The sequence below is a fragment of the Episyrphus balteatus genome, chromosome 4, assembly GCF_945859705.1.
Source record: "Episyrphus balteatus chromosome 4, idEpiBalt1.1, whole genome shotgun sequence".
Classification (NCBI taxonomy): domain Eukaryota; kingdom Metazoa; phylum Arthropoda; class Insecta; order Diptera; family Syrphidae; genus Episyrphus; species Episyrphus balteatus.
This window is the reverse complement of record NC_079137.1, coordinates 14,263,871-14,289,904: the sequence shown is the minus strand read 5'-3', so window position 1 is coordinate 14,289,904 and position 26,034 is coordinate 14,263,871. Positions and strand designations below refer to the sequence as shown.

Here is a 26,034-nt window from a genome sequence, read left to right as displayed (position 1 = left end):
ATCATCTACTCATGCTCTTCTCACCAGTAGATACAATTTGTATTGAATTAGTTGAAAGTGCGTTCCATTGAAAATCGCTAGTAAACTACTAGTAGTACTTTGTCACCTCCCAAAGGAACAGGGCTTTTGTATGAATAAAAAGGCCACTATAACAAAAAAAATTTTGAGATCTTTATACGTAGATCTACTCCCATGAATACGATTTAAAGACCTCCAAGAAACTTTTAATTTTCAGTTATGAATAGAGCTTAAATAGATCTTTCTTTTGATGTATCACTTTGGATTTGGAGGAAATTTAAACATATGGAATTTTTTTCTTGTCAAAAATCTGAAAAAAATAAATTTCTTATTTTTTTATCGGAATGCATTTTTGGTTGGAAATATCTCAGGAAATATCCAAGAAACTTTTAATTCTAAAGCTTAAAGAGACCTTTCTTTTGATGTATCACTCGATGGATTTGGAGGAAATTAAAAAAAATTGAATATTTTTTGGCAAGGGGTTAACCTTTTTCAAAAATCCGAAAAGTACGTTTCATTGAAAATTGCTATCAAAATTGAAACACGTTTTATTTTATATAATAGGAATTGTTTATTAATTTTTTTTTTTACTCTCTTATGCTTGTTTGTATTTAACATATTTTTTTCTCCGTTTTTAATTATTTTTCTCTCATGTTTTATTTTTAATTCTATATATTTTGCAAATGTGTGTTGAGTAAATTTTTATTGTAAATATCTTTTTTTTTGTAAATTAACATTTCAATGCCTTGTTTTTTCATTAATGCAAACATTTTTTTATTTTTACCAGTCTATTGTGAATAAGTGATTTAGAGAGATAGATATAAGGAGAGAGAAAGCTTAAGTTTAATTGTTAATTAAAATCAGATTCTCTATAGTTATTTTTGTGTTTGCTTTTATTTTTTTGTTAATTATTGTTTTGTACCTACTCTGTGTACTGGGGGAAGGTATTTACACATGAAACCTATACCATAAATTTGTTGTAAAAAAATTATGTTTTAATGTGTGCTGTTTTCATCTGTTTCTCTTTTTTTAATTGTATGGTTTTATTGAGTACTTTTTTAAAATTACAATTACAAGTATATTGAGTTAGCTTTGCATTGATGGCATTGTATTAATTTGAAGAGTAGCTATGCAGCAAGTACGCAATATTTAAAAATAATTCATAAAACTTAAACATTTTTTCACTATAACGAATACATTTATTCTAAAATCAGGTTATATAATTGAAATTGTTTTATGATTTTAAATATTGAATAAGCAAGATTAAAGATTTGTTGATATTATCTGAATTTTTCGTTGCAAAAAAAGTTTCAATTTGTTCCAAAGAAAGTTGATCATTAAATTCATAAAGTTATAAATAAGAAATGCTTTGTATTCTTCAAATAAGAAAGCTTTTTTAATTTAATTGCTTCAGTGTTATTAAACGAACAAGATAAATATTAAAAATAAAATCAAATTGCTTTTTACTTATATAAAAATACGCTGCGTACTTTCTACATAGCTTTCATAATTTTTTTTATTTTAAGTTTATTTTGCAAAATAAAAGAAAAATTATAGATTTACGAATGTAAATGGAATACCAAACAGATTAAAATGTGACAGTTAGATTATCGATAGACTAAGTATTTCACAACACGTAAAATGTTATTTCTGTATCAAAATTCCTAAAAGCGAAAAGAAAAACTTCGTTCCGTGGAAACTTTTTACCCTTCTCCGCTCAAAACTTCAAAAAGTAGGTATACTATACAGCCCTATTTTGAATCAAAATTCGTGAAAATGTGTTTGGGGAAAAAGGCTACCAATCAAAAAGTCTCAAGAAATGTTTCTCTCTTTTCGCTTTTTCTTTGAAAATGAACTACTTTTCGCTCGAAATTCACAATTAGCCCTATCCTGAGTTTCACGTGAAAATTTTTCCACTCGAAATATTTTTGTCCCCCCGGAATTGAAGAAGGTATACTAGTTCCTTGTTCGCCATCAAAATTTAAGTGAGAAAAGAACTGTCGACTACCTACCAACGTGAACATCTTTTCACCTGGAACTCATAATAAGGGAAAAAAGAAATTTAATTTTTCCGGGTGGAACCTTGTCGACGACCAAATCATGATAAAGCTGAATGAGGGAAAAGTGAAATTCAAATTTTTTCGCTTGGAATTTTTCTCACGTGTAACAGGACTAAAAATGTGACTTACATATGCTTTAACAATTTTTGTGTCCTTGTAAGTTTTTTGTGTTCATCCTAATTTCATTTTATTTCCCTCGAAAAAAAAAAAACAGTTTTTCGGCTTTGATTTTTTGAATTTGTTTCTTTATTTGCTTTTCCAATACAACACTTTAACTCAAATTCAAATATTTAGCATATTATTCACTTTATTATTTGGGTAATCCAACACTGAAAAATGAGTAAATTTTTTGGAGAAATTCTTAACTTTTGATTTGATTTAAGAGCATTGATGGAAATAATTTCAGCAACATATGCAGCAACAAATTTTGAAAAGAATGCATCTATCAAATTGGTTATATCAAATTCAAAAATTAAATGAAGAAGAAGTACAACACAGCAATTTTTTGGATAACGACAATTTGTAATTTGTTTCATTGATATTTGAAGTATTCGAAGCTAGTTAAAGTAAAAATACTTTATCTGTTTCAGAACTGAAAGTAATATTTAATAACACCATCTACTGTCACATTTTTGTACCTGTCTGCTAAAATTTAAACTTTAGAAAACACATTTATGAACCCAAAACTGAACAGATACAATGAATAACAATAATCTTATTATTTTTGTTTAATATTTTGTTTTTGTTAAATATATATACATTGTTTTGTTGTTGCATTATTTTCTATTTTAATGCTCTTACATAAACTAATATCACTATTGCTACTACTTTTAACTTTTGGTTTAGTTTTATATATATATTTTTTTGTTGTTGTTTGTTTAATATTTTTGGTTAATTAAGTTTTTCACGTTTATCAATTAGTTTTGTTGTTGTTCTTTTTATTTTGTTTTGTTTTTTTTTTTTTAGTAGCTTAATATTATGCGTTTTCAATAATTTCTTTTTCTTTTTTTTTGTATTATTTTCACAAAATTCTAATGAAAAATACTATATATAGTATATAAATATAATTATTATTTTGTCGGTTCCAATTTCTTTTTTCTGAAATGTACAATTTGTTTTTTGTCTGTTTTTTTTTTTTTTTTTAAATTTATTTTTTGTTGTTCTTTTTATTTCTAAATATATATGTATGCTTATGTATATGTAATTTTTTTGGCAACTTTTTTAGTTCGTAATTTAATGTATATATATTTATAACTTAAATTTAGCACAACTTATTGCACATGGAAATATATTTTTAAACATAAATTATATTTTTTTTTTATTAATAAAATTAGATTGCACCAAGTTAGTATATGGGTGTTCGATAAAAAGGCTACAGGATAAGATTTTTATTATAAATATCAATAAACAAACAAGAAAAAAATAGAGATATGTATATTAGGTAAAGTATAACGTGTGTTTATCAAAAATTGAGGAGTACTTTGAGTATACCTACCTTTTTTAAAATTAACTCAGAGAACTTTCAAATTGTTAACATCAGTGTATTGCTCAACAAATGTGATTAAATTCATTATTTGAATCAATTCATTAAGTTTAAAGTTAAATGGTCACTGGGGCGTATGTGTAACATTTTTTTTTAATTAAATATTTTCAGAAGAAAATACAATTAAACTGAACTGGAATTAAAATTTTCAACACTATCTTTTATGATGTATTAGGACTCAATGTACATCATTATTTAGAATGTTTGGAAATGTTATACTATTCAGGGTTTTTATTTTGAACGCGTTGATTAACATTGAGTGATGCAAGCTTAGTACCATTAAAAAAAAATATTTCATATAAAAAATATTAAAATATTAGAAATTTGAAATAAAATGACTAAATACGAGATTTCACGCGATAATCAAGCGTGTAACCGTCTTAACACTTTACTAAAAAAAAAAAAAAAACAATATATGAAAATGATTTACTATAAAATTCTTTAGAAGTTTAAGGATTCGTGTGTTTCTAGACCGATAATTCTGAAAAATAAACAATAGCGTCGTTTCGTAGAGTTGGGTTTCATGTACTCGTAAGTCGTAACTATTACCTCTTCGTTGGAAATGAGAAATGTATAAAATGGATGGTTTTTCACCCATATCATACAAAACGGTGACACTCTCTTTTGAGAGTGAGGTACCACTTGTATTTTTATTGTAGTTGTTAATGGTTCAGAAAAATCTAAACAACTCATTTTTCTCGTCTAGCTAGATATCCCGTCAACAAATGACGTTGATTAAAAATTCAGTGCAGAATGTTTCCTGAACAATCCCAATGACCTGAATTCCACAAACTTGGAATACAATAATGGTATCTTTCCAAAATATCATCAATTTCTACTGAAACTTCATTAAAATAATAAACTTTAATGCCTTCCTCAAAACTCAATGTTTCGAAAAATTATAAAAAAGCATCTAAAAAAAACTTTCCATTAAGGGCATACCTGCTCTCCATCTTCATTCTACTGTCACTCAAACAACATTCATAATTTTTTACATGGCTCGTTGGGGTGATCCTGAGGAAAGTAGAATACTTTTTATTGTTACTGAAATCCCTCACGTGAAACTTAATCAAAAGATTTTTTTTTGGGCGAAGTGCTCAAAAACTTACCAAAAAACATGTTTAAAAAGTATAAATTAAGTACCTACTGATATTTCTTAGAAAAATCCTCATTCTGTAGCCTTCTTCTTTCACCTATTTATAGTGCACTAGATAAAAACTAAAATCACAAAATTTACCACAACACATGGCTTACGTAAGAGTAGATCGATCCGTACCACCCGCAGGTCTTTGAGACCATTTTATGAGAGTTGTCGGAAGGTGAAAATTAAAATTAATCAACAAACTTAATTTAAAAAAACAGAGCTTCTACGTACAATGTATATGTAAATCTCTCTCACAATGCATGATAATTATAATTTATGTAATTATGGAACCCGCATCATTATAACGGTTCTCCATAATAATAGTTTAAATTTATATACCTTAATAGTTTCGACTTTCACTATAATAATTATCTCCTCGACGACGATACTACATATATAATACTCGCCTATATATATACCTATTTATATAATGTTTTTTTTTTATATGTATTGTCTGGTATGTGTCACTTAAGTAGATGAATGATGTTCAACAACAACTTTAATGAATCCTTATAGCAGCTGTGCTATGACTGGATCTATTAAGCACATGTGTTCTGCCCCACGTACTGGCAGACGATTTAAGCAAAAATGTCGTATCATTTCCGGAACAGAGTCAAATGGTCGACTAAATTGTCCAAGGATATATTGACCGGAATCGTTGCGTTGTATTCGCATGTGCATGAATCCTTTAGCGCCCCTGCAATAAACATATATAAATTCAGTTTAAAAGGAGTTTTTCTTTTTTTTAAATAGAAATAATACAATTTCCCAGACTCTGGGACAGCACTTACTTTAATGACAAAGAGTAATCTTGTTTGGTTGACTCACAATTACGTACAAGGAAGCTGCCCTCACTCAATGGCCTAAGGGTGGTCTCGGCTTCGATGCGTGTGATAGCTCCATGATACCACCTGCGGATGTAGAAATTGATTAGAAAAAATTTAAAAAAAAGCGAAGAAGATAAAAAAAAAATACAAATAACCATTGATGGATGGATTTGTGTTTGGTTTATATAGTTCACTTACCCTTGTCGCTCTAGTGGAACGGAAATGTCAATTAAGTCAACGGCGGATGTGAAGCCAGTAATTAAATTCAAATTCAGTTCCTTATTCGAGGGGATGCCACGAAGATCCAGACTTCCGAATTTCGTGGTCGAACGGGCTGGCTCGTTTAGGTTTAGGGTTAGATTTTGACGGAAGATAGCTGTGTCTGCTAAACAAATAAGGATTAGAAAACAAATTAAGGTTTAATTTAACGGTGATTTTTTTTTAATTGAAGTTTTTTTTTTGGTATTTAAAAAATGTTCAAGTTAAAATAAGAGTAGTTGTAGCTTTCAACATAATTTCTTAATAAATTCTCAATGTTAATCGCAAAACTAATATCGGTGATTAATTATAAACTGCTGATCTTTAGTTCTATAATATAATAGGTGTCATATCCGGTGGTGGTGGGTTCAAAGGACATCAAAATAAAAGTAAAATTCTTGTTTTTGTTTAAAAGTAAAACTAGAAACTGAACTCAAGATTCAGTTTTTTTTTATATCAATAAATATTGTCTTACTACGGCGCGCCGCATAATCCTTGATTTCGCGGAAACTTCTTTGGGTCACCCCATGTTCGGGGTTCCCCACATCTGGGATAACTGCTCGAATAAGACGAATATATTTCGATAATTCCTATCTTCGTGACCATTTTTTTTTTTTTTTAATTTAAATTCAATCCTAAGTGAGCTTGAGGTCTTGTTTATATATCTTTTTCCTATCTTTTACTCCGACGTTTCGACCTTGTTTACAGTCTTCTTCAGGGAAAGTATTTTGTCTTCTAATCTTAAGAATTCAATCTTGAGAACTTCTAGCTTTAATTGGTTTGTCTTTGTTATAATTTAAAATATTTCAAAAATTAAAAAAATTCGAAGTCTTGAAAAAGACGTTTCAAATCATCGAAATTTCAAACACGGTCGAAACGTCGGAGTAAAAGATAGGAAAAAGGTATATAAACAAGACCTCAAGCCCACTTAGGATTGAATTCGAATATATTTCGGACATGGTAATTGAGTAATGACGAATACTGCAAATGATATAATGACAACAATTCTTGGGTCTATACGTGTAATGGTAAGTCCCTAGTTGTAGCCGAAAATCTATCAGCTACACAGCGAGCGGTGGCGCTGCTTTATTGTACAGATAAATTTCACTATTCAGTGCGTAGTTCACTCCGTCAGTTACGATGTTGGTCAATTCTGATACTTAAAGTTCTCAAACTATCCCTGTTGACTGTATTATTCAATTTTCTACTTAGGTATCCCATTATCGTGTGTAAAACATTCGAATATTTTAGGTATCTTTACATTCATTTTCCGAACTTGCTTAATTAATTAGGTACATTTCAAAAGATTTTTATAGTCCTTGTCTAAAAATCCAGTCTCTGAGTAATGTATCATATATATTTACAGAGCTCTTAGACTGCAGTCAATTACATTCAATCTTACAAAACTGAAGTGGCATTGTTTAGGAATTCGAAGTACATCGTTATCTACTTCAAATCTTAACTCCCCCACTCTGGACTGAATTCTAATAAAATCCTTTTGATAGTCATTGCTCGAACATGGTACAAAGTAGATTCATAACACTATAAAGCTTCCACCATCACGTTTCAACTTAACATATGGAGAGCTAGGTTACTTATCTCATCAAACGAGCAATTCCTTTTTCCATTTTACATGTCCAACTACATGTTCAACATCAATTTCAATCCATCGTATACATGTTAAAAATCAATTATGCAGAATTGAATTTATTTTAATTTTGTGGCAAACATTTTGTATACCAAGTCCGAACAACTAATTAATTTGTTGGAAACAACAAAAATAATGGAATCAGTGTCGTGTTTTATACCCGAAAAACTGATGCGGTGCGTCAGAGAAATTCTTCAACCACAAGAGGGTTCAAATTGTGGTTCTTTGTAAAATACAAAATGTAAAATGCACTCTCGCCGCATTCAGTTTGAGGAGATGCATGTCCAAAAAACCACATCCATCACACATCCAATTTGATATAACTTTGGGTTTTGTATGTCTATGAAGTCGCATCTCTCTTTTACACAAAACACACGGGTGAACAACGTGTCAGTTTTATTTTAATTAACCTCATCCTCGTGCTCCTATAGAAATGAGAAATGCATTTCTATACCAGCAGAGTGAGGAGGAATGATGCCCGTACCTATCACCATCATTGTGCTGTGTGTCCTTTTAGGGATGAACACAACACTGAACAGACATCACGATTTCGGTTTAATGGATGTTGCAAATGGTCATCATCATCATCATGAACATCAACATCATCACGCTTACTCGTCATTATTATATTATATCCTCCCTGTTTTTTTGGACTGGCCAAGGCAAAAAGGAGACAAAGCCTTTGCAGTTGGTCACTTATGACACAGAAGTTCATCCTTTTATTGTATACTTTTAGGAGTGTATAAGGAGAAGGCTGTGGGTTGTTATTGTTGTTGGTTTGCTTTGCTGGTTGCTGACTGTTTGCGTAACGTGTTAGGACGCCATTACACTCTAGCTGCTGACTTATGAGCAATTTTTACGTGATGTTTAAGCACATAATCTAAGTGTTTGCATTGGTTTGCTGACGCGTGCAATTATTCGCTAGTAAATAACGCTCGTTAATTGGAGTTTTCTCATGATAGAGCGAACAAAAAGTGTAGGTCAAAAGGTTAAAATTGAAATAGACTGTGTTTAGAAATGTCATTTTTGTGAATCATTAAATTTCAGATAAAGGAAAACCATTACACTGGTAACTGGTTAACAATGTATTTTGGCTCTTGTCTGATTTTTACTTTATGATTTGAACATAATTAAGTAACCATTAAATCATACGAACGCGGAAAAATACTACCCTACAAGAAATTTCATAAATGTTTTAGTTTATGCTTATTGTTGGTATCAAAAATTGAAATAAGTTATCTTACAACCGCCTGCCAGGTTTTTTTTTAAGATTTTGAAATCTGAATCTCTATTTTTCCTGGGTAAGGTTGAATTGACCGACACAAAAATGTCTATCTCTACCCTAAATTTTTTAATGTAACTATGTAAAATTTGGAGATGTTAAAATCTCGACTTCTAAAAATATCGTTGGTTTCAAAAAAAAAAAATATAAGCTTTGCATGTACCTAATCGCGCACCTATCACAAATCTAAGATCTAACAATGAGCTCAAGCAGAAGGTTTGCCATTTGATTTAATATCCATGTAAACATTGGAAATGGGCCAGATTGCTGAAATGTGGCCTTATTTCCCTCATCGATTTTGTGACATACCTACATTTTTCTTGTGCCACATTCACTTACTTTCAAGTCAGGTCCTTGTAACTTCACTGCTTCATTTGATAACTTAATTTATTTAATTTAATTTACACAATATTATACATCTAAAAAAAATTACTTACCCAATTTTATGGCTTTGTTTTCATCGCGCATTGAATGACTCGATGACGCCTGCGATATTCCACTAGATTCGGTGCTATGCACAAGCAGGCTTGTCATATCTGTCTGATTCATACGAAGTCGTCGGCGAAGTTTTGGCATATCAAATGGAAGATCACCCAAGTCTACTGAAGTTGCACTTCCCGATGTACAGGTATCCTAAAAAAAAAACAAAAAAAATTTATCAAAAACTACTCCCATTTTTGTCTAAATCATCATACCTGTTGCAAAGTTTTCCTTCTTCTCAATTTGGGCATATCGAATGGAAGATCTCGAAGGTCTTGTGGCAAACCTATACCACTAATAGGTCCAATTCCACTATCTGTCTTTTCGGATGATGGAAAATTCAACTTGGGCAAAGTGAATTTGTGCAATCCCGATTTCTTGCCATCTTCACCACGAGAATGCAATGAAATTCCACTATCCGAACCAAGAATTTCGTCAGCTAAATGAAGCAACGTTTTATTTGGTGGAGGTCTTCTCTGTTTTTTCAGCAAAACCTCAGGAACAGCTTGCTGATTATTATCGGCCGTTGCTGCTTTTTGCTCCTCCGGAGAAGCATTCTTCTGAAATTCAGATGCATCGGATGCCGGCTCTTGGGATGACTTGTCCGATATCGGACTTAAGATATGCAATTTGGAATGAATGACTATGGGCGCTCGCAGAGGAAACGCTAAACTCGAGCCAGACTCAGAGCTATGTGAACTCAACGATGTTGAGTGCCTTGACCCTGAGCTGGAAGTACTGCGATTACCTTCGCTGGTGCTCGAGCGAAGCGACTCCATGCTGCCACCACTACTCGATGTGGCGATACTTTCAGTCGATGAATAATTGTGCTGGTGTCGCCGACCATTTGCCGGTGACGAGTTATTCGACGACGCTTGTGCATGGCCAACATGGTGGTGGTGACCGCTGCTGCCGCCGCCGCCACTTTTACGCAATTCCAGAACTCTGCCAGATTCGAGCACAAATGAGCGCGGTCGTTCTGGTCGAGTTCTGGACTTTTCTGCAAAGCTACTATTCTGACTATCAATTGAAGCTGCAGCATGCATGGCGCGATGATGTGATTGTATCGGAAGACGTAGATCCTTGAGCCTTGGATGGGCGGCCGGATTCGACGAGGGTAAATTAGGCGCACTCTTGATGCTATTCATAAAAAACCGATCGTGTTTGCTGGGAAATTTCATTGGCAGGGGAGCTGTCGAGGGCGGCGATGGAGTATACCCGCGCATGGGTAGCTGCGAGTTGGACGTTGTATTGTTCATCTGGTCAACGCTTGTATTGTGATCGATGTGGACGTTCTCGAGATCATTTGATAAGGCTGTAACACTGCCAGCAATGGCACCACCACTTCCCACAGTACTACTTGAATTGGTGGTTCCACTGGCAGCTGCTGTCGCTGAGGCATTTGTTTTCTCTTGAATTGCTTGATTCTTGGAATTCTTAAGGCGTTTGCCTTCAAGTCTGGTCTTACGATCCGACGATGGCTTTGCCTTCGGAACATTATTGCCATTTTCGATTTGAAGCAGCACCGAATGATTGGTAATGCGATCGACTTCATCCAAATCATCATCGGATTTTGTGATCTTGCAGTCGAATGCAGTTTCGTAAAATTGACGTGTGCGTCCGCCCGACATTTCACCTTCGTCTTCTAATTGTTCTGCGGTAATTTGTTGTTCTTCGGTAAGATTATTTACGCTGTTTGTGGAGGCCGAACAATCAGCACACTCGTGCACACCCTGTGGATGAACATAGAAGATGCTTCGTGGTCGAAAATATTCGTCTAGATCATCGCCAATAGTTGGTGCGGCACAGGCGCAAACTGCTGGCCCTAGAAGTCTATGTGGCGGCATCGATTGCAACTCACTCTCAAGCGGTATAAATTGGTTCGGTTGGAGTTGAAGTTCGACTTTGTCACCACTGACGACACCTTGAATATTGCAAGTTTGTCGCACAAGCGCCAAGGCTCTAGCATGCCATTCACGACGCTTTTGGCACTCGCTGCAATCCGAATCATCCGAAGTACTGGTTGAAGGGGTAGTGCAACGTATTATACGAACTCCTTCTTCAGTGAATGAGTATCGTTTGGGAGTAAGCTGTTGGGGGATATCAGATGCACCTTCGGGTTGTTCGCGTTCAACCTCTGGCACATCAAGACTGGTGCTTTTTCTATAAGCACCTGCTATTACAGGTTGCTGAGTTAATTGTGGCGGTTCGGATGCTGTTGATTGACGGCTTTTCTGTTTGGTTTCCTTGTCGGTGTCCTTGGATTTTAAGAGATCTGAATAGTAGTATGGCGATGGGTTACGTTTGCTGTTTGCAGTGGCGTCGGAGCTTAAAGTTGTTAGTTTTCTAGGACTTCGGTGTAAAGGTGGCAAGGGTCTAACCAAGTCTTCTGATATACTGTCTGGGGAGTTTAGTTCGGGAGCTTTGACAGAATTGGTATCGTCTTCGTCAGCAGATGATTTGGGAGCCGATGAATCTGTGGAAGAAAGCGACAGAAGAGTAAGGAGTTATACAAGTGATAATGGAATGAACTGTTAGGCGGGGAAATCCTATACAACCCTAACCTCAATCTTGTTACAGAAAAAAACAGACCTGAATATATAATGTGAATTGTAATAGAAGTAGAGGTTTCACGTTGGGCACCATGAGTTGTTTTGTAGAGCCTACCTCGATTGCCTAGGTGAGGAACTCTCCGCTTTGCACTGAGAGCTGTCAAAGTATATATTACGAAAAAGAGACTGATGATACTACCCTAGGTCACCAGAAGTCTGATAAGGCAATTTTGACAGGTGCTGGCACGGCAGAACAGGGATAGTAGGGCGGAAGCATATCGATCCAGAAAATCCCGAATGAAAAAAGCATCTGTAGACATATGTATGTGGGCACTAATCAACTGCCGGTGTTTCGCTATTTTGAAGAACTTAACTTAACCATTAAGGTGATCTAATACTTTCTTCGAAATAAAAAGTTTAGTGATAAAAATATCATTTGCGTTCTATAACCGCGCACCGTAAACAGTGAACCAGATATCTAAAACAAGTCTTAACCTTAAACGCTTTGCTCGCTCATGATGGTTGGTATGTCGGGTGACAGGTAACGCCATTTTAAATAAGGTAACTTGGTTTGGTGGTGATCTAGTACGATTTTTTTTTAATCAAGCAGAGTTTTTAGTAAAATGCGTCTGGAGTATACGACCATGATATGTCGGTGTTGGCGGTGTTTGCGTCTGGATCGATCATGAAAATGTAGAAATCAGGTAACTGCTGTTTTGCGGGCGCCATTTTGAATTTTATTTTGTCATCTAGTACGTATTTTTCAGGTTTAAATCTGTTTTCCAGTAAAAAGCGCCTCAGAGCTAAACGGGTTCACGGTTCACCGATCATTGTGGTTGAGGTATCAGATTAAAGGTTATCTTCGAATTAATGTATTCGCCTATGATAAAGAAATGGTCAATACTCCATCTATATTTTATACATATTTTGAGATTCTTAACCTGAGCAGAACTAGCATTTTAGAGATCTCCAGCAATAAAGAGTTGTCATGCATTACACAGAAGCATGGCAGAAGTACTTCTTGACCATTCATGTCACTAATTAAATGGCCAAGAGTGTACGTCAAACAAAAACTTAACACTTTTGAAATCATTAAGGAATTTTCCGATATTAAATGTTGAATTCTATTAGGTTTCAATAAATTCATAGGCACTCATCATATTTTATTTGAATATTTCAATATCGGGTTTTCCAAAGCTCATCAAATAGCCTGTAGTCATTCATTTCTATAGGAACCTCACATCATAGCCATTTGTTCTATTCAATTAGTAATGAACCAACAACTGTTCTGGAGCACTGTCACTGTCTGTCCCAGTCTCCTCTCGACAACACTCTCTGATGCTACCATTTCAATGCCACTATATAGGCTCCCCAACTCTAGGCCTTTTGATAAAAGCAATAACAGCTTGAATTCAAGGGCTGATGCTCAATATGCGAATGCAAGGGGTTGATTGGGCATCACATGTGCTCGAGTGCGGTCAGAATTTTGAATTCAAACAGGAGTTGATTTGATATGACGTGTGCCATATGCTATCCAAGCAAACCAAAAGGACACAAAGAATATATAAATGGACATTGCTATAATGTCCTGGCAAAGACTCATGATGCATCAGATTTTTCATGATACAAATACATCATGGAGTAATTAAAACAAAAATATAAAAAAGAAGAAAAAACAACAACAATTATAGCCCCATTCCTTTTTTTTTTTTGAAGAGTGCATAATCGTTTTCGTCCAGCTATAAAGTTCAACTAGGATTGTAACATAATAATGGGATGGATGGATGGTTTGGCTTGAATGAATCCACTTACCCGAACTATAATTACTGCGTTTATGTTCCTTGCGAGGCTTGCTCTTCTTGTGGTAGACTTTTTTCGGTCGCTTGGTATCCTTGGGGTCGGAATAACCCTCGATTAGTTTAACCGATGCTTGTTTTATAGTATTTGGTAGCGGAGGATGATGATGTGATCGGTGTTGTGATGGCTGATGAGACTGTAAGTGGTTGGAGGTGCTGGTGTTAACGTTTCCAGCTGAAGATGATGTTGGAGGTGGTGGCGGTGGTGGAGCAGTAGATGTAGTAGCAGCAGCAGTAGCAACAACAGTAGCTCCTCCTCCTCCAAGAGTAGCTGATGGTGGTTCTATAAAATTTACCTGCAAACGAGAACAAAAGGTGAAGAAGAATAATATAATGACAAGCACTTTAGTCTGGCATGATTAGGTTTTTGGAATTCTATTTAATGGAAAAGTTTCATGATTTTTTTTTCGTCGTTGTTTATATTGAAATAAAATAAATTGAAGAGATATAAAATTATGTATCTTTTGTATAGCTGCACTTATAAGTAGGTATGTTCTTTAAAGGTATTGTTTGGAGATTTTTGTAAGATACACAGAGTTACTGCTTTAATCCGCTTTAAGGGAAACTAGCTGTTTTTTTTTTTTACCTTGAAAAGCAATAGTTCCAGGGAATATCGGAAGGGCCAAAGATTTGTTTTTAATGTTGAAAAACTTTAATCGGAATAACTGGCCAAGTTAAAGTATTCCAACTTGATTATCAAATCACCCATTTGAGCTTGTTTACCTATGCGATTTTAGAAGCTGTGGTTTTTAACGCTATTGGGCAAATGAATAACCCAAAAATCTTTTTAAAACATTGTCCCAGAGGTGTCTTTGAGGCCTGTATGAGACGCGTTGATAAAGCTGGATGGTCAAGATTGCTCACCCAGCTATTTTTACTTGCGATATGCGTAGTTACTATGTATCAAGTTATTCATTTGTAAAAAAAAAGTTGAGATAACAATTTTAAATGATGATAAAGAATGCGAAAAAAGTCCGTCTGTCTGTCAGAATGTCAGTCAGTCAATCTGACTGTCTGTCAGGATGTCTGTCGGTCTTTATAAGGAGCTACAGCCCAAATGGATGGGCCGATCTACTTCAAACTTGGTATGTAGCAGTTTTTGAATCATGTACAGAGGTGTTTTTGGAATTAATTTTTTTGGACCAAATTAAAGGTACCAATTTTGGAAAAGTTTAAATTTCACAAAAACGGCTCCCACAATTTTGTTAAAAAAATTTAAGTCTTGGTTCTTCGACAAGGTCTTTCTTTTAATGAAAAAAGTTATTTTTTTTTAAATCGTTATTAATGGTACCTCCCATAGAACCGGTTTTTTAAAATCCCAAACGATTGCTTAATTTCAACGAAATTTTTTAAACACAGCACTTTTATAATTTTTATATAAATCAAAAATTTTATTTTGAAAAATATTTGAATTTTTGTTTTGAAAAATCGAATTTTTGAAAACGAGACATAGAATATTTTTGAAATATTGGGTTAAGGTGTTGATTAATAAATTATTCTTCGAAATGGCATACCAACTTTATTTAAAACATTTTTTTCAAAAAATTTTTTAAACAAAATTAGTTTTATTTAAAAACGGCTTAAACGATTTCGAATTTTTTTTTTCTAAAAATTATTCCTTTTTTTGGATCTCGATTACATTTAAAGAGTTGTTTTTTTTTTTCATTTGAAGAACGAATTTTATGTTTTTTTTTGTTTTCATATAAATTTAACAAATTTGCCTAAATAAGTCTTAAAAATTCCAGCATTTTCAATTCCAAGAGCAAGTACGTGCGACCCAGTCGTGCATTTTATTTTATTTTTTCAAATTTTAGATTTCTAACCACTATACTTTTCCAACAGTTTGTGTGACTCTGGCTGATATTCTGCTCGTTTTTCTCTAAAACATTCTTAACGCATCAATAAATAAAATATTCAAATATATTTTAAAATTCCATTTAAAAAATTCGTTTTCAAGATTCCCTTTTAAATAAATTAACAACAAAATTATTCCCCTAACGAATGGCCTGAAAACAAAAAAAAAATCATCTTCACTGTCAAATTCTCTTAATCACTAAACGCCTTGCACTCACCATTAAGCTTATCCTCAGGGCAATGTCAATAATTAACAATAATCTAATAATTCCCCCATCAGACTTTTTTAGATCCTGATGATGGAAAATCGGATGGCTTGTGTTGTCAGTCAGTATACTCTCTCTCTCTCTATAACCAAATGCCCAGCACTTTGTTCTAATTATTTCCAAATGAGATTTTCTTGTAAATTGTAAATTTTTTTCTCTTATTATTTTAACTTATTCATCCACCCACTCTTCAGATTTGTCTGACATCGCGCACACATTTACAAACCACACTTATGTGGTTGTATCCGAAAAAGGAAATAAAAAAAAGAACAAAAGAAACATGGAAGGAGATAAAGAACGAAAAAAAGGAAGAAAGGTGTTCGTTTTCTTATACCCCAAGAGATTTGTGCTCGTAAATTAGAGAATATTCTATTTAATTAAACAAAGTTGTAAGTTTAATTGCCAGGAATGTAGAAAATCGTAAAGTAAAGGAGCTTCTTCAAACGCACCTTCGAGTTTAATAAAAGCAAAGCCGAAATATATACACACCTTTAGCGAGTTTGATTTGATTTTGGTGGAAAGAGGTGTTGTAAATGAAAGTGAAAATCCTTACGCTTGAAAGACTTTGAAAGTCAGAAACAAAATTTCTTCATTTAGAAGATGGAAATATACAACTTTAACAACTCTTGTCTTGACATTAAATTGCCGCCTTGGGCAATGGCTGTGGTGTTATAATTTTGTTTCATCTAATTAAGCTTTTACTTCTTATTAACTTTGAATAAAATATAATGATTACCTGTACAAAATTAACGATTTTATGGAAAAACAGTGAAGAGATGTTGTTTGAAAAGGCAGATTTGTTGCTTGCTAAGCCAATGTCAAACTGAGTTCTTATTGCAACAATCGACTTGGACGATAAGCCCTTTTTAAAGCGTCTCTTTCACATAATAGGACTTTAATAGTCTAATTAGTTACACAACAAGTTTGATGCACGCAATTTAATTGCTGGTCTAGTTACTTAGACGTTATTTAAAGAGATTCTAGAGTAATAGTAAAATTGACTTATTCCTGCATTCTTTTTTGTACAAGCCAAAAATCTTTTGAGTCAAATTTGAAAGCCATTATATTCAATGCGCTTTAAATTTTCTATTTTCTTTTTAATTTTGAGGGTTAAAGAAACACTCTTGAGTTAGATCATAAACATAAGAGTTATCAATAAAATTCTATGAAAAGATTTTAAATGGCTCTGTTATTCTTCAAGAAAACAAACTCTTTTTTTTTATTCTTTGGGCCGTGTGCAAACGAGGTTCAGGGAGCGGGTCAAAATTCTGACTTCAAAATTCTGATTTACAAAATTCTGCTTTTTTCAAGAAAATTCTGTTTTGCAAAATTCTGCTTTTTTTTCTATTCTGTCTTTCAAAATTCTGCTTTTTAAAATTCTGCCAGCATTTTTTAAACAAACAAATTCTGCTAATTCTGTTGTTGTTGGATTCAAAATATTTAAGAATATTAATTAAAAAAAATATATTCAAATGAAAAAGTAGAAAAGTTTATTTCCAAAATTTAATAATGCATTTGATGCGTTTTTACCTATCATTTTTGATGCAGCGCAAATTTTGACTAACCGCATTAGTTTTGAACTTTTTTTAAAAGTTTTTAATATAGATCACTTGATGCTTTTTTTTTTGATTTTGGAAACAATGATAGGTAATTTTCAACAATGATAGGTAATTTTCTATACACTTATTTTTGCTTGAACTTTGAACACGAAAATATTTTGTGTGTTATCCCAAATGATACATACTCGTATGTACAACATAAATTAACGCTTTTCAAATTTTATTCAAACTGAAAAGTAGAAATTACATCATTGATTAATTTTGGGCTACTGAATTCAGAATTCTAAAGTTTTCCGACATAATTTCTCACGGCAAACATACAAATTACCAATATTTTTTTCTTTCTTATGGCGACCATTTCATACAAAATGATTTGTATGTTATAAAAGAAGGGAAAATTATCAACAATTTATTTCTTATTCATTTGTTTTTGAACGATTTATAGATTGCACTCAAAAGATCTTTGAAAAGGCCATAAAATCAGAACAAAAATTCATACAAATCAGCATATTTTTAATACTAAACAAATATCATTTATCAGCCATTTTTTTGCGAAAAATTACTAATTTGATGCACCATCTGCGAAGAAATAATAAGTCTTTAAAAAAAATGGTTTAACCATATAAATTATTGATAATTTTCTCCACACAAACCAATTTTTCAAGTAATATTAGATTTTACAGTTAAAGATTTTTCGCATGAGCCAATAGAAAGGCGGGGTAGAGACAATTTTATTTGTATTGCAGAAAATAACGAGAAAATTTATACATTAACTTTTTAAGTTTTTCTATAGAAAAAAAAAGGTTACGCATACGCCACAGTTGCCCAACTTTACATGAAAGATGCAATCGACAGTAGCTATGAAATGAAAGCAGATACAACCAAAAACAGAGCCAATTAGAATTTATTAATTTTCTATGATATTTGGTTGATTGCTGATGCGAAACGAAAAATCTTATAGGTACGAAAATATTCAGCACAACGAAAACGATAAATTTCGTTCTGCAAATCTTTAGTACGAATTAATTATAGTACTTTTTTTTGGTTTGTTTGCACATTATCAGCTTCAAACAAATAAGAACATTAATTTTCATTACATAAAAAACCGTTCATTTTTGCTTCTTTTCCCCCTTAATTTGCAATAAATATTTAATGAGTTGTCAAATTTCCGATAAAGAAGCTGCTCAAAACGTCAGATTTAAGGCCTTCAGGACTTCCGGTCGAATTTAGCAAAAAACTTTATGTCATCATCATCACAAACTCAAATACCTTAACTTAAAAAAAAAGAAACACAAAATTTTTTCTTTCGTACCCCATTCATCATGAAAAGAAACAGATAACAATATTTCAAAACGATACATTATTTCCCAAATGTTTTGAAGTTTTCCTGCATTGCGCTGACAAAAGAATTGTCCTTTTGTAAAAAAAAAAATGGCTTATAATCCTTATCATTTAAAGGACATCTTTAAGAGAATAATGTATTTATTTACTTTCAATACCGCACACAACTTCTGAAAAAATCCCTTCTTCCCTGCTGAAAAGTTAATACAAATTGAAAAATAATTTCCAATCGAATTAAGCAGACAGATCGGAATTTGATTTTTTTTTTGTCCTTACTGCTACTTTTGCTGATGCACACAGGAAACATTTGAGGAAAGGATAATCCTCTTGAGTTAGTTTTATCGTCAAGTAACAGGTACACACACAATTTTGGTTTATTTCTTGACAACGACTGACACAGGCGGAGGCAGTAGGCGGTTTAACACATTCCGTTTTCTCATCTTGATAAAATATTTATTTTTGATTATCAATGAGAGGCGTATTTTTTTTGCTTCTCTTCTTTTGAATGCGCTTCCTTTTTGATTCCATTGAAATTAATAAAACGGAAGCAGCTTTGTGTGCGTGCGAGGGTTCCACTTCAAAATTCTTTTAGATGATTTTCATCAGAACTGGAAAAAAAGCGCCCCGTAGAGTTGGTAGACAGCAGCAAAAAAAATCTAGGAATAACTCCAAAATATTTTGTACACAAACAAAATTACATGAAATAATAAAGGACGGCAATCGTGAGCTGAGGAGAGATAAGGCATTTGCCATAACTCTATGACGTCTGATTTGCAAGTTCAAAAAGGGGTGGTTTTGTCCTCTGTGGCGCTCGCTATATAGCCCGAAGCTAGGAATCAGATTTGGTGGCAGACACATCCGCATCACCCTATAATATGTCCTCGACAAAGTCGATGTGATGGAATGGAGGAATATTAAGAAGATTTTCACCACGGTAACCAAACATCCGCCATCATCTATCGCCAGTAGCGAACTTACAAGTTTTCTATGACCGCTAAGCAATTCACTCAAGTTTAAATTTTTTAGAACCAAAAAGTAAGCTTAAGACCTGCGTTGAATAAAAATTTTGGAACCATTATTTAATTTTACGAACTTATAAAATTTTGTATTTTCTATGTAAATAATAACTTGGTGGAAATGTATTTGTAAATCCGCTCCTGGTTACCATGGTACAGTACAGTGAATGTTAAGCAGAGTGCATTCTAAGCAGAGAAAGGGAGATGAAAAAAAAAAATAAAGAACTCAAGTTCGAGCCATAAAAATAAAGTAGGCACTTTTGTAATGCTGCTCCTGAAGTCCTGGTATGTGGAGCAACATGGTTGTGGACTGTGGTGGTTTAGGATATGATGATTAATAAGGGTGCTAAGGGTTTGGTTTCGAATTTAGATTTTTTTTTTTGAAAAAAAATTCGTTCAGTATGAAGTTTGCTCGTCTGCCAGATTGATATAATACTCTCTAGACTGAAGTTTCAAAAGTATTCAAATAATCTAAAGAATTTTTTCATTATCCAAAAATATTATTACATTCTAGTAAGCGCCGTCGTCGGTCGTCGCGCCGTGCTGTGATGTGCTGCTGCCGTGCCGTTGTTGCTTTGTTAGATAGTACTTATGATTGAACTTGAACTGCTTTAGCTCCTTCTTGCTGTACTGGTTAACTTGAGCTAGACTCTCTCTCTAATTAGATTTATCTAAATTGTTCACTTGGCTTGGTTTAGGGTAGTTGTTTGAGTGATGAAAGGGAAAGACGACGTGTATACAACTACTTGAAATATCATAGTAAACAGGGAATATTGTATTGAAAAAGGGTGGGTTTTTTATTTAGTATGAATGCATATAAAAGTTTGTAGGTATGTATAATTATATCTATATCCATCCCTTAATCGTTATATCATGTTAAACAAAATATTATGACTCCTCAATTAAAAAGTTATATTCAGTAAATATTTGTGTAGCTTAATTTTTATTACGAGTTTTTAATGAGCCACATGCCCACATCACTATATAAAAATTGATAATGCAGACTTAATATTCTTGGAAATTTAATTTAATTTCAGTTATGGTTTACAGCGAATTTAATATTGTTTGAAATGGAAGTTATATCCTGCGAAGCTGTTAACTATGAGGTCATTTAATTTTGTGGAAAAAAAATTATCTACAAGGCATTGTTAATTGGTTTACTTACATTAATTAATATCCTGTGAACTTTTTCCTTTTAAAATAATTGTAGGTACAAAAAAATGTTTTCGACACAGAAAACAAATCAGTTCTGGCAGTAGATTTTTCAGTGATGGTGAAAAGATCGTTTGCAACAACTGATTTTTTTTGTAATTGGTAATTGTTGTTAGTTTTTCAAAGCAACTTTTAAATTTAAAGTTCGGTTAAGTTCTCAAATGTTGACTACTACTGTCATAGCTGTCATAGATATAAAGCAACATGATAGTATTAAGGCTTGTTGTTAGAAATTGAGGAATAAGACGATTTTTGGTTTGAAATTCGACGAAATATTCAAATTTTACTGAAGCACAAAAGTAGGATAACTAGGTAGACAGTGACATGTCCTAGATATCAGTTGCTACAGAGAACTTCGTTGCCATAAAAGCAATAATTTATAACCCTAACCACACATAAATTGAACAATTTTATGCAGTTTGGATCAAGTAAAAAATGACAATCACTTCATCTACGCGCAGCGTTTTTTTTTTTAATGTTCCTTACTTAACACTTCCAGTTGAAAACATAAGCCGTGTTTTATCTTACCCGTAATCCAGAACAGATCATCAATTTTATTTGCGTTACAAAAAAAGCAGAATTTCGCTTTTTCGCTGTAACTCAAATAAACAGCGGTAATATATCCATTTCACATTAGGTGTGTTCCTTTGGACATTGCAAATTATACTCTAAAATGAATGGTTTCAAAGATCTGTCAAACGGGAAACCGACGAAGTTACGAATACCAGAGTTACAGGCGACAGAGTTACGAGCGTCAAAGTTACGCGAAACCGAAGTTAAGAAAAACTAGAGTTACGAATTCTAAAGTTATGTTAAGCTATGACATGTGATTTTTGGGTTGGCAACAATTCCGAGAAACGATATGGAATTATGGAAATACAAACAAGAGATTAACATTTTTCTCATTGGTCAGAACTGAGTAAAGCGAAAATGGGTGTTATTTAATCTTGTAAAATTTTGATTGGATAGGTATAGATATACATATATGGTTTTGTTTTTGTGAGAAGATCGCAAAAACGTTGAAATAGAAAAAAAAAAACACAAGTATACTTATGTAAGTTTGGGGGACATAATTGAAATTAACGTCTTATTTGTCCAACTAATATTGCACCTACGTATCGATATTCTCTTATTTATGTTTCCATTATTCCATATCGTTCCTCGCAATTGTTGCCAACCCAAAAATCACATGTCATAGCTTAACATAACTTTAGAATTCGTAACTCTAGTTTTTCGTAACTTCGGTTTCGCGTAACTTTGACGGCCGTAACTCTGTCGCGCGTAACTCTGTTATTCGTAACTCCGTTACCATTTCCTGTCAAACTATTCTTATAGCCTTAAAAAAAGTAAGCAAAAAGGAACTGCAAGACTTAACAATAGAATGAAAATCATTCAAAAATGTGTTAAACAGTCTGACCAAATGCAAAATTTCAAAGAAAATGTGGCCTACCCACGACAAAAACAGATCTAAGAAACTATTAGCTTAAACCAAGCCTGATAAACGACGCACGGCAATATTGAGCATGCAGCTTAACTCATTGTTGAAGCAAAACTGCAACTTGCAAAGTTACACAGAAAAAAGAGACACTAGAACATTTCATCTGCAACTGCTTAGTCCTATCTCAATCAGTTCCTAGATGACCTAAGCGACCTTTTTAATTAAAGACTTATAATTTTCCTGAACAAAACTCAAACACAGAGAGGAAGCGATAGTTTTACTTCTGGTATATTTAACTTTATTTCTGATATATTTAACTATATATTTTGATTAAATATACCATAAGTAAAGTTATCCCTCGCATTATGTTTTCTCCGTGAAGGCGCTTACATAATGTAACGGCAAATAGGACAAAGCGGGTGACATTCACAAAAAAACTTTTGAGCAAGAGAGTTGCACATCAGGTATTCTGCTGGATGAAGTCGTTTTGAGAGCCTGGCGCAAACTTGCGCAAGATTTTTTTCTTGATTCAGTTAATACACGTTGCTTATTATAAAACTAAAAAAAACCTAAGAACCATATTTGACCATATTTAGAAAAATCCACTTAAAATTTGAAAATATTATTAATTGCCATTAAAAACCAAAACACACGTTAAAACTAATTTAATTTAAATACCTTAACTATTAATATACTCCATTATTAATTGAATTTTCACAGGAGAATTATATTTGCACAACAATTAGCTGTTACAAAAAACACCTTAAAACTCTTTAACCCTTTGCTCCCGGCAAAAAATACAAATATTTTGAAAAAAAGTTTTGATATTTTCTAATTACACACTAAAATGAAAAAATAATGATTGTACTAGTAATAATATTGTATAAGGAATGTTTTGAGCTGAGAGTACAAAAGGAGAAGTCCATTTTTTAGTAAAAAAAAAACTATCAAAGTAATTAATAGGTGGTTTCATGCTGAAAGCACTAGGAAGCAAAGGATACAAAAAAAACAGAAAAATGGCTATGTTCACGTGCAGGGCTTCCTTGGTAGATTTTCAAAAAGAGGCCAAAAAAGAGGATTTTGATAAAAAAAAGAGGCCCCAATAAAAAAATGTGAAAATAGAATAAGTTAAGTACGACATTCACACGAAATATATCATTTGACCCTTTCCCGAATCGCAACACAAACCTTTTAACACAATTTCTTAAAATTAAAATTGTATGAACATAATAAGAATAAAACAAAAACATTACCTGTGCATAATTTCTTCAAAAAATTTATCAAAAATAACCTCATAAAAATAAAATCAGCGCTAAACAACAGTAACGTATATTTTTTTACAATTGAGTCGTTATAGGCTGTGTTCTTTTGGGCTCAGCAAAGTACTTTTTAGTACTTCTGAATCCATTCAAAGAAATTTTTTCTATAGAAGAAATGGTGTTGAATACAACCAAAAGTACTAAGCAGTAGATATTTAAGGCCAAAGGAACCCAGCTGTAATTAAAAGTGGTATAAGTCACATTTTCCTTGATTTTCAAAAAAATGTCAATTTTTTTAATCAAACGTATGTACATAATTTTAAAAAACAGGAAAAAGAGGAACCAAAATATCAAAAAGAGGGATTTTTTGACAATTTATAAAAAAGGGAGAGAAAGTGGATTAGGTGAAAAAAAAGAGGAAAAACGCCTCTTTAGAGGCGCAAGGGTAGCCGTGTTCACGTGTCTATGCAAAAAACTTTATTGCATTTTGAGCTTTCATATATTTGGGATCACTTACCAACTAATTTCAAGTAAAATAGTTGTATTTTTTTAATTATTACCATGAGTCGTCCCACTGTGAGTCGGTGTGAAAGGCCGTTACGCAGTGTTACGAGTGTTGAATAGGGCAAGAGCAAAAGCTGGAACTCACATTCTGTCATTGAACCTGGTATGTTTGTCAAATTGCCGTTGCATTGAAGACTTTATGTGTTCGTCATTTTAAACTCAAATATATACCGTTTAAAGCCTATTTTCATAATAATTTTAATTTAGGCCAGTAAAAAAAATGTTTGCTAACTTTAATTTGTAAACTGTAATGTTTACTAAAATCGCAGAAATAAAGTAAAACGTTTCTTTCAAATCCCAATAGAAATGAGTTCAGTTGATTTTCAGCAAAATACCCTCCCTCTTATCAATTTTAGTGCATTTATTTCAAAACAATGAAATTGATGGTTACAAAGTAAGCTCTGTCAAAGCTCAAAAATATTAAATCCTCTTTGTCAAAACCAATTGTTTCATTTATTTTCTTTAATAATTTCAAAAATTTAAGTTCCAAAGGCTTGTTCATTTCCAATTGAATTAATGAAACCTCTCCCTGTCTATTCTAAAATTTATTCATAACTGAAAAGACTTCCCTACAATTTAAAGCCATTTATAAATTCTAAATTTATTTATGACAGGCAACAACTGTTTTTCTATTTTCTAGTGTTATAAAAGCTTGTTTATGTATCCATGTTTTCATTATGATGCACAAATTCAGTGTCCTTCATTTTTGCCCATACAAAAGACCATGCATGCAATTTCTGCTTCTAGACGATATGAACCAATTTCAATTATGAATGTGATTAAAATCCCCAAACAAGGTAATAAATTCAATGAAAAAGCCGAAAATAGGCTTTAGTTTATGGCCAAAAATTCAAAGTCAGCCGTCATCGTCGTGTTTATTTATATATCCCCAACCATGTGAGGACATCCGAGGGTAGTAAGGTACTATATCCTCTAAAAGGTATAAACTTTCACCAACCAACAACGATTTCCATTAGCAGATATTGAAGTTTTCGTCTGCCCGGAAGAGCATTCTCACACTCTCTTTTGTTGGCTCTCTTTCTCTCTATAGAAATAAATGCATCGCCATTAATTACAAATGTATATAAACGTATAAAACGAAAATTGATGACTTGTAATTAACAACAAATATCCAGAAACAAACAAGAATTCCGCTTTACCTTGCGTCGCATCGTCAGAGTGCCCCTTGTTATCGTGCTATGCTATATCGAATATCTGAATTCGATACCTACTTCACTCTTATACTCCATCATCACATTTATGACGAACGATACGATGATGGGTTTGGCGGTGGACAATGGAAATGCTCTGATGGTCTTTGGGTGATGGTTGTGTTGTGGGATCAAAAATTAATTTCCCTTTCATATTGTCACATTAAGTTGATGTCATTTGTCATTCTAGATGGTCATAGATGAATGTTATGGATAAAGCTCATTTCACCTGCAAAGAGCATTGTTCGCTATCAGTATCATCTTCATCAGCATCATGCTCATCATCATCAGCAGCAGCAAAACTGACAGGGCTGGAGTTATTGAAAAGTATTTAAAGGCGAGAAGTATCCATTGATTCTTGTGTTCGAGCTCAACTTTTCACTCCTAAATTTCATTAGAAACTGCTTCTGCTTGAAATATTGTGCCACTCAATTAATTTGACAGAATTATCCTACCATTTCAGGTCATTAGAGATTACTTTCATTCTTTGTGAATTGGAGTATCAACTTATAAGTTTCTTGACTCAGCAGTTTTTGGAGCAGGTCCCCTTTCTTTTGCGTATGCTCTACCTGAATTCCTGCATATGATCTAGTTGTCTTAGTACTTGCCTCTTCACTTGTTTGGCCCGCAGATATGTGTACCTTTC

The 26,034-nt window shown here is 33.0% G+C and overlaps 1 protein-coding gene across 3 annotated transcripts in view; it reads right to left on the bottom strand.

Annotated features, from left to right (window-relative positions):
* Window positions 1-4,685: 4,685 nt before the first annotated feature.
* Window positions 4,686-26,034, bottom strand: part of LOC129919405 (uncharacterized) — a 194,577-nt gene continuing 173,228 nt past the window's right edge. For 2 of the 3 annotated variants that reach the window (XM_056000270.1, XM_056000272.1), the window contains 6 exons: window positions 13,625-13,964; window positions 9,476-11,736; window positions 9,218-9,413; window positions 5,791-5,977; window positions 5,557-5,676; window positions 4,686-5,462 (listed from right to left, as the gene is read on the bottom strand). In XM_056000270.1, coding sequence (XP_055856245.1) covers window positions 5,276-5,462; window positions 5,557-5,676; window positions 5,791-5,977; window positions 9,218-9,413; window positions 9,476-11,736; window positions 13,625-13,964 — 3,291 coding nt within the window. In that variant the 3' untranslated portion in view covers window positions 4,686-5,275. The remainder of the gene's footprint in view (window positions 5,463-5,556; window positions 5,677-5,790; window positions 5,978-9,217; window positions 9,414-9,475; window positions 11,737-13,624; window positions 13,965-26,034) is intronic. The other variant, XM_056000271.1, reaches the window with a different exon arrangement.